The sequence below is a fragment of the Quercus suber genome, unplaced genomic scaffold (assembly GCF_002906115.3).
Source record: "Quercus suber isolate HL8 unplaced genomic scaffold, Cork oak 2.0 scaffold_363, whole genome shotgun sequence".
NCBI lineage: Eukaryota > Viridiplantae > Streptophyta > Magnoliopsida > Fagales > Fagaceae > Quercus > Quercus suber.
The window spans coordinates 167,767-178,173 of NW_027069815.1; the positions used below are offsets into that span (position 1 = coordinate 167,767).

Here is a 10,407-nt window from a genome sequence, read left to right on the forward strand (position 1 = left end):
TCAACATGGTCTGGACCTGGAGCCTCATTCTCAGAATTTTTTCATACTGAATACTTTTTCGTGGCATGCTCCCACTATAGTCTCCAAATTTGTTTGTATTGTCTTTAGGTTTTAACAACGTTTTGATTCAGTACCATATCGATTGGAGATTTGACTTTGTTTACAAAGGTTTATGGTTCGTACTTGCCACAACGAAGAGGACTTTACTATTGTAAAAGATTGTGATGATAATTATTGATAATACAAGTGCTTCAATGAGATTAGTCACAATGATGTTATCGACTTACACAAACTAAAAAAACTACAAGTTAAGACAAATACTACTACACATCAAAGTAGAAACCATAAGAAAACAACTAATATAGATGCATTAAACTAAGATAATTCAAATAAACTACTTGCATTAATGCACCAAACAGATTACAAGGCAACCTACTCTAACTCTTAAGAATAATTAGAGAAATTGAATATAAATGTGAGTGATCCTCTCTTTTGCTTGAAATATCGGCCTCTCTTTTGATCTTCTAGGACTCTGTTCATCGCACTATCTACCTTCTAAAACTAAGCAATAGCCTTCTTTTGTTTGAATTCTGAAATTGCTGTTAACTGTTGTACTCCACTACCTGCACCTTTGGCTTTGATGATAGAATGCCATTTCATTTGTCACATGTTCAAATTATGGTGATCCCTGGCCATTTAAGCAGTACATGCTCTTTCCACTTGCTTTGTCCCCTCAGTGCTCCATGTAACCTTTTTACTTCAAGCAGTAAACTTACAAATATGCGGATCCATCCAAATCCAGCAGGCTTCATTCCCACTTGGCAAAAATCCATTTCATCCACGTAGACAAGCAATGCTTAGAAAGATATTCTGGCAAGTCCGCCTAGAAAACAGCAAGATGATCAGAAAATCTGTCTTAACATAAAATATTTTTCTCTTACCTACATTGAGTTCATGGGAATCAAATCTACAGATGAAATTATTCAAACTAGAAATTATACAAAAAAAAAAAAAAGGCCTAACGATTACAGAATTAGATTGGCAAAAAGAAGGGATGAGAAAATGAATGTAAAAATCCCAAACAAACTATAGTGACATTACATGAAAGTAAATTAAAATAGGTCATTCATTTGAGATATGGAAAAAGGTGTTAAGACTGCACCTCACTGATTAGAGCATAAACCACGTTTTTTTTTTTAAAAAAATTTTGGATAGGTAAGAAAATTTTGTATTAAAAAGAAACTACTCCATCAAAGAGATGAAGTAAAAGAAGGAAATATGTACAAGCAACAAAGGAAAACAAAACAACTTATGTACAAGAAGAAAGTGAATCTAAAAATAGTGGAAGGACTTTGTAGAAGTAAATCTCCACGCATGAGACCAATCAAACAAAGTGGCCGCAAACAAAGCTAAGAGATTATTCCTAGAAAGCACCGAATCTACAAATATGAGATTATTTCTCTCCCTCCAAATAATCCACATCACACAATGTGGTACCAAATTCCAAACATTTGAAAAATGCTTGCCCAACCAATTCCTCCAACTGGCCAGCAAGTCGATAACCCTCTTAGGTAGAACCCAAGAAACACCAAAAGATCTAAGGGCAAAGCTCCATAACTGAAATACCTCACCACAATGTAGGAGCATATGATCCACTCTCCCCATTACATCTACAAAGGCAACGCCAATCCATAATAGTGCAGCCTCTTTTGCTCAAATGGTCCGTTGTGAGAACCTTCCCCCATGCAGTTGTCCAAACAAAAAACGACACACAACGTGGAGCCTTCACAACCCAAATACTCTTCCAAGGAAAAGTAAATGAGCTAGATCCCCTCAATGTGCCAAAAAAGGATTTTATATCAAAATCCCCCTTCGACCTTGAACACCACCTCATCTTATCTCTACCCTCAATAGGAGGACTCATCGACTCCAATGTATGAGCAAAGGCCCCCGCCAACTCCATCTCCCATGAATTAAAACCACGTCAAAACTGTATATCCCAATTCCACCCTCCCTCTAAAGTGTGGCTCACCACCATATCTGCCACAGATGCCCCCCCTAAAAGTAGCAATTTCAAATAGATTCGGGAAAGTTCCTTTCAACAATTGATCTCCACACCAATAGTCATGCCAAAATCAAATTCTACTCCCCAAACCAATCTCAAAGTAAAGAAACTTGCTAAAACTCTTCCAACCTTTATGTATGCCCTGCCATAAACCACACCCTTGTGAACCCCTATGTAACTTCGAAGACCACCCCCATTCCTTCCCAAATTTCAATGTGATCACACGCTTCCATAATCTTGTCTCCTCGACCCCATAACGCCACAACCACTTACCCAAAAGAGCTTTATTAAAGGTAGTAATTTTCCTTACACCCGGCCCACCATCAACAAAAGGATAACACACCTTATCCCACCCTACCAAATGAAGTTTATGCTCACCCGCCAAACCACCGCAGAGAAAATCCCTCTATGACTTCTCAATCCTATTAGCCACCCTAGTAGGAATAGTGAACAGAGAGAAAAATAAGTGGGGATACTCGAAAGTGTACTCTTAAGCAAAGTCAAGCAACCCCCTTAGAAAGATACATTTCTTCCACCTGGCCAAGCGTTTTTCCAACTTCTCCAAAATTGGGTTCCATATAGAGGATGACTTGTAAGATGCTCCCAAAGGCATACCAAGACATGTCATAGGCAAAACCCTAATCTTGCAGCCTAAAACATCAGCTAACTCATCCAAATTATTCACCTTGCCAACCGGAACCATCTCACTTTTACTAATGCTAATCTTTAGTCCAAATTATTCACCTCACCAACTGGAACCATCTCATTTTTACTAATGTTAATCTTTAGCCCTGTAAACGCTGTGAAACAAGTTAGCAACATCCTAATATGAAGAAATTGTTCAACACTAGTATCACCGAACAAAATGGCATTTTCTGCAAATAACAAATGAGATATGCATAACTCATCACCTCCCACACCGCGCACCTTAAAATCCCTAATAATACTAGTCTCCTCCATACGCCTAAGCATCTTGGAAAATACTTCCATCATCAGAAGGAAAAGCATAGGAGATAAAGGATCTCATTGCCTTAAACCTCTCAAATTAGAAAAGAAACCAGCTGGAAACCCATTCACTAAAACTGAAAACTAGACAATAAAGATACAAGTATGGATCCATTGTCGCCATCTAACTCCAAAACCCATCCTTTCTAACAAGTAAAGCAAGGCTTCCTAGTTTACATGATTATAGACTTTTTCTATGTCCAATTTACAGATTACCCCAGGTATCTTACTACAAATACGACTATCAACATCTTATATACACTACTCAGCTGAGTTATTGGTCTAAAATTTCTAATTTTAGATGCTATATGTTTCTTAGGAATAAGAGCAATAGACGAAGCATTCAAGGACTTCTCAAATTTACCATACTCATAAAATTCATCAAAGAATGCTAAAATATCACTCTCCACAACCCTTCAACAATGATGGAAAAAGCCATCATAAATCCATCAGGTCCCAGGGCTTTGTCCCCCTCCATATCACGCACAACTTGTAGAATTTCTTCTTTCTCAAATCTCTGTTCAAGCAAACCACTCTCCAATTCCCCAATAGTATCAAAATTCAAATCATCCACCACCGGTCGCCATGTTTCTGTCTCCTTATATAACTTTTGATAAAAGCACACCACTTGAGCAACCATCTTAGCCTCATCTTCATATATACCACACCATCCACCTTTAAATTACCCAAATAATTATTTCTTCTATGGGAATTAGCCATCTGATGAAAAAACTTGAGTTATTATCTCTCTCCTTAAACCATAAGACTCTAGACTTCTGTCTCAAAGATATTTCCTCCAATGAAGCCAACTACTTCACCTCCGAAATCACTCTATCCCTCTCCCACTTCTCCTCAAGTGTGATCCCTGTAACCCCTTCCTTCCTATCTAACTTCACCAACTCCTCCAACAAAGCCTATGACTCCACGCTATCACCTACCACCGTTGATTCCGTCACTCTTGCCAGAGGCACCAACTCTCTAACAGTATAGAAGATTGCCCGATCCAGTGACATCAATGAGCAAGTAAACTCCAGGGTAATTCCCATCAAATTTGATCTCAACCCAAGCACCAAACACCCCACCGAGACAATCACTCTACTCAATTGCTTCGATTGACTCGATGAGATAAAAGTCTAGTGCATGACCATGACGCTGCTGCCTTTGAAGATTCTCCCTGTTCCCAACTACTCTGGGCATCAGATGGTATAACTAGATGTCCCAAACCCATCTGGACTTCACAATTATCACAGGCCGAAAAAACCTCACCAGCCTTTAGTTGGGCTTGAGGTAGGCCCATGTTATTATCATGACTGGGCTTAATTGAACCTTCTGTCTGTTCTTTTGTTTTTAAACCACCTTGGTCCATCTGGGTAGGTGTTATGAGTAACTTGGCTGAACAGACAAAATTGTCTATTCCTTTATGAAACCCCACCGAACCTGCCTCTTATTTCCTTCACTGCACACAATCGTTAAAGCCCTCCTTCATACTATAGATTCCCATGATTTTTGCAATTGCTGCTCATCGGTTACCCCTCTGGCAAATTTTTCTGGTTCATCTCCTTCTCACCACATACTGCTCTCACTGGGTTTTGTACAACTAACCAAGGGTCTTTGACAATGCTTTTTCCCTTGTCAATTGCAAGAGGCCTAGAATCTGAAACCACAACATTCTTTTGCTTCTCTCCTCTAATCACTGCTGCAAAAGATTGAGAGACACGCACATTAGAGTGCGGCTGCTTGTGCATACCATCTGAGATTTTCACTGGCCTTTTGGGAGTTATTAAAATCTGCAACTCAAATCTGAACCCCCTCCACCCACGCATCACCTTGCCTTCTGGTATGATCACCAATCTCCTACAACCCCCAGCCTTAAGTTCAGTCATGACAATATATTTTGCAAAGCATTAGAACACTTCTAAAACATATACATAGTATCGCCCTCTCTGAATGTAAGGAATTGTTTAGGATTACGATCTAACATCATTTGCTCCAAGTTTGACAGCAACCATTGACATGCTTTTTTTCCCATACAAACCGATATTGAATAACTCAAAAAAAGGTTCCCACTTCCTCCACCACTAGTTGAAAAAACTTAGCTTCAATTGAAAAATTGCGAACACCCCCCATCTAAACAAAACACCAGAACAGAAAAGAAGAAAATCTATGGCTGAAACTAACTTTTAGCAAAATGAAAAATGAGATAAAAGATGAGCAGAGACCACATTTATCTTCTCAGACAAAATGGATTGATCTGTAATTTACTTGGAAAACTATAAACTACAAATGCGGCAAGTATTTGACATATCAAATATATAATGCGTGCGCGCACACAATTTTATATGTATATAAAGGGCCCAGATCATCAAAGTTAATTTTCATGCAGTTCTTTGTGTTTCCTTGACACAGTTTTAAACATTATAGTCTGTCTTGATAACTAAAGTTCCATATGATAATATTCACATTCACAATAATGCAAAGAGACCTCAACAAACAAAGTTGGCAAACAGAATCTGTATGTTGTTTTACATAATTGTAAATATAGACATTTTCACACATTGGAGAAACTTAATATTGCAAAAGGTCAACAGTAAAACCAAGTGTAAAGCTTAATAATTGATGTAAGAGATGAAGTGATGAACTTACACTGCTCCAAGACACAGAATACCCATCAATACAGAGCAACCAACTTCCAGCATTGGCTTGCAAACCCAGCACCCTGTTTGTAGTATCAAAATCTGGTAGCTCAATGTCATAAGTGTCATCATGAGAAAAGTTTTTTTTTCTTCTCTTTCTTTTTCCTTTCTTCCTGTGCTTAACTCTAACGGATGCTTTATGATCCAAATCAGAACCACTTTTTTCAGATAAATCATCATGATGTAGCAATTCATACTTATTCGATGTGCGAAAACCTATATCATTATCCTTAAATAATGATTCCCAAGACTCAGGAGTCTGGCAATCCTCTGACAATCTATAGTACAGAACCCAAGACTGAAGCCCCAGCCATTTTATTGCTTTAATGGTCTTTGTTTTGAAGCACTTCATAAAAATGGGCACCAAACTATTGGCATTGCTTGGTATTGCACATATCTGTGATACAATGTCTTTGATTTTTGCATGTACCTCCTGGCCTTCTTCATCACGTAGAAGCCGAAGAAATTGGCGTCCTTGATTAATAACCGCATTTAACAATAGCATCTGATCAATTGATCCACAGTCACTGCACTTAGAAAGTATAACCTCAAACAAGTAAGATGAATTACTAAAATTCTTAGGTTCTAGTTTGGGGTTGAGAAGTTTACCAAGCAATACCAGAAAATGATTCAAGTCCCTCTCTTCAAGAATAATAAGAAGGCGGTGACACAAAGAAGAGAAAGATTCCTCAATTAGGAACTTGTTTATGACTTCCCATACATCTGTTGAATCCTCTTTGTACATCAAATCAACAAAATACTGTAAAAAGAATTCTCTATCAATGAACAAAATTTCACCATTTTTGACCGACTCAGCAAATTCATTAGATGACCAAAATTCAGGAACATTTTCCAGGAAATTCTCAACAGTTAGTTGGACATCCAAATCTAGAAAGTAATGGGGCTTTGTAGCAACCATAGCAGGCGACTGACCATGTTTTCCCTTCCATTCAAGCTCCTCCCAACAGATATCGCGATTTACAAAAGCAAATTGGGATAGTGCCTTAGCACCTTTTCTGTGCTCCAGTCCACCACCAGCAGCAAAATTAGAAAACCATAGCAATATACGTCTAGAATTTCCTGCCTTGTTCAGCAATTATAGCACAATCAGAACTTTGAAAAAGAAAACTCAAATTATATGAATAATAAAAGTTTATACATCAATTTATTTATTTTTTAATTACTTCCCTACAAGTGGGGGGAGGGAGGATCTGAACCCAGGTTTTCCCCATGGAGAGACCAGGCAATCCTACTAAGCCACAATGCTCATGGCTTCTGCCTCACATTTTAATGTATGTAAATAATAAAGGAACATTACAATATGCGCGCCTGCCTCAAAGTAGTCACTCATACTCTCCTAATGACCAGGCAAAAATAATTCTACAAAGATAGGAAAGTTCACAAGAAATTTCTAAATGAATACATAACTGAACAGTAAGACATAAAGCTACAAGAAAGGGGACAGAGATGATAATATTCATCAGTTATAGTAATATTCCACAAGAAGAAACTGAGGCTACAAAACACTGAGAATAAAATGCGATTCTTCTTGATTTCATTTTACTTGGAAAATGAGATGGGAAAACAATCCAAAAATAAAGGGATGGCACAATTAGTCACGTGGACTAACCTTCAAAAAACTTTTTTAGCATGTAACTTTTCTTGGCAATGATGGAGCCCATTATCTGTGGCCTTTTCTCAAATATCAATTGCAGGAGTTGAGTTGCTAACGAGGCCCGCTTTGGGGACTTATTAGATCTCAACAGATTAACAAATAACTCGCGCTGATGGTAGGAAGTGACAGAACTCATGCCTGCTATAGTGTTACAAAGCCATAGTCGAGCCTCTGACCGACCTTCAGACGTCATCAAAAATGAGCAAATGACTGATTCCAAATTATTCAAGAGAGAGATTCTAATACAGGAAGAGTCATCTACATCCCCATCCCATATGGGCTCTGACAAAAACAAATACACCATTCTGTTCTGTGTCTAAATATCATCAATATGCTCAAACTCAGATACCTCCACAAAACAAATTCCTGCATAAACCAATTAAAGTATTAGTGGCACTTTCCACATGATCAAATTCCTCATATAGTAAATCATAGCCATAGGGGAGGTAAAAAAGTGTCCCAAATAGAGCACATGGTAACCCCCAAAAAAAAGAAAAAGAAAAAAGTTATATAAATTGTGTGAAGAGAGGCATAGCCCATGTACATATGAATTGTACATCATAAACTTGAGAATTTAAAAGTAAATGGGTCGATAATACTCAATAGACTCAAGTTAGACAAAGAAAAACACACTCTGCTACTGCTAACCAAAAAGGCGAGGACACGGCGAGGAGAGGGAAAAAAAAAATAATAAATAAAAATCCTAACCTGAAACGCTGCGTTTTGAGAGCATCCCTTGCACCCAAAATCAGTTTCCTCTCTCTCCTTCTCTCAGTCTCACTCTATCACGCCGATCTTCTCTGCCTCTTCTTCTTCTTCTACTTCTTCGGGAGAACTGATCAGCCAATCCTCTTCCCTCTTCTTCTTTTCCTTCTGCCAAATATGCCCTTACATATTTTACGGTTTTCCCCTTTTGCCCCCTTGTGAATTGGGTACTTCGGGAGATGTAAACAGATTTTTTTTTTTTTTTCAAAATAACACCAATTTCAAAACAATTTTCTTAGTTAGCATTGCCTCTAAACTATTTAACAAACTAACATCTCAAGACTAAAAGACTTGAGATCATTGTAGCAAATCGAGCATCACATACTCAATTTCAATGAAAATTCACTTGAAACTTGAGTTCTAAAAACTTAATTTCCACATAAGAAAGCCTCTTCTTCTTCTTCCTTTGCTCCCCTCTGAAAAAAATCCACGAACAAGGGATAAAGCAGAAACAGCGACGAACCCACACAAACACAAGCACAAACCCAAGTAGAAACCACACAAACCTAGCGGCAAACCCAGTCGGCGAACCCACGAACCAACGAACCCAAGCAACAAACTCAAGCAACAAAACCAACTCAGGCGGCGAGCCCACGAACCCAGGCGGTGAACCCATGACCCATGCGGCAAAACCCACGAACCCAAGCTTGGATTGAACCCACAAACGTGTATGATTCCCTCAGGCGAAGGTCGTTTTCCCTCGGCCAAAATTGGAAATTAACACTATTTGCTAAACAATATAATTAGTAGACAGTGTTACAAAACTATATTTTTTACTAACATCTTGAGTTTAAAAGACTCGATTTATGACCTATAAATAGAGTCTCAAAGACTCGATTTCAGTGTTCTGATCACGTTTAATGTGGCATTTTTTCCATGTGGCGTCCAACTGGAAATCGAGTTTTAGAGACTCGATTTATAAGCCAATCAAGTAAAATGTCCTGCATCTCTTCTTTTTTTTTTTTTTTTGACAGAAGTGATAGAAATATATTAACGTATAAAAGTACAAAAGGAAGAGACACAACGTCAAAGGAGTTTGTAGAAGATCATGATTGAGCAAAACCCACCACAAAAAAATAAAAAATAAAATAAAAAAACCCAAGGCAAGCAAGCCCAGATCCACGGCGAGTAAAACCCAAATCCACGGCGACAAATCTACGGCGAGCAAAACGTAGGCCCACGATGGCAAACCCAAAAATGATCTCGCCACCACTCCGTCTACCACTCCCAACCCAACCACTAATTTCATCCAAGCCCAACTAGCCACCACTCCTAACCAACCTACCCAAAATCAAAACCCACCCATCACCGCACCACCATATACACCCCAGCAACCACCAAAAAAAAAAAAAAAGCAACCCAAAGAAGAACAAGCGTCAAAACCATTGATCAGCAACCACTATCGCCTGGATCCATCACCATTACCTACACGCAATCCGCAAACCCAGATTTAAAAAAAAAAAAAAAAGGATTGCAGATCAGGTGAGAGAGGAAAGAGGGGGAGAATGGTGAAAAGGAAAGGAAAGAGAGAGCAGTGAGAGAGGCTTGACAAGCACCTCTAGCATGCATGTCCTAAGTTTATAGGCTTTATTTATTTTTTGTTTCTTTGTATTTTTTATTCCTTTTCCCCTGTAGGCACTACGTACTTTTGCAGGTAGGGATGTTTTTATATTACTTTTCTGGTTGTTTTAAGGAGTTTTTCATGAGCCACGGTGTGAGAGGAGGTGTGGTCAGGTTGTTTTAAGCTCCTTTGACGTTATGTCTCTTCCTTTTGTACTTTTATACATTAATATATTTCTATCACTTCTATCCAAAAATAAAAATAAAAAGATGCAAGACATTTTAGTTAATTGTGGATGCCATGTGGAAAAAATGCTACATCAAACGTGATCAGAACACTGAAATCAAGTTTTTGAGACTCGATTTATAGCCATAAATCGAGTCTTTTAAACTCGAGATGTTAGTAATATATATATAGTTTGAAAACAGTGCTTACTAATTATATTATTTGGCAAATAGTGTTAATTTCCTAATTTTGATTCTCTCTTTTATATTTGTGCAAAGCAGGAACTCGAGTCTCTAATGCTTGAGTTCCACTAGAAACCGTCTCCTACACACTCAAGTTCCACTAGAAATCGAATCCTACAAACTTGATTTGTTACAGTGAACTTGAGTCTATTAGACTTAAGATGTTACTTTCATAA

At 38.2% G+C, this 10,407-nt stretch overlaps 1 protein-coding gene across 1 annotated transcript; it reads right to left on the reverse strand.

The window, feature by feature from the left end:
* Positions 1 to 336: 336 nt before the first annotated feature.
* Positions 337 to 8,322, reverse strand: LOC112020118 (uncharacterized). Its single transcript, XM_024052680.2, has 4 exons — positions 8,147 to 8,322; positions 7,394 to 7,804; positions 5,714 to 6,843; positions 337 to 883 (listed from the first exon to the last, which is right to left on the reverse strand). The coding sequence occupies exons 2-4, from the start codon at positions 7,740 to 7,742 to the stop codon at positions 809 to 811; spliced, it is 1,554 nt and encodes a 517-aa protein (XP_023908448.1). The 5' UTR covers positions 7,743 to 7,804; positions 8,147 to 8,322; the 3' UTR covers positions 337 to 808.
* Between the last annotated feature and the right edge of the window lie 2,085 nt (positions 8,323 to 10,407).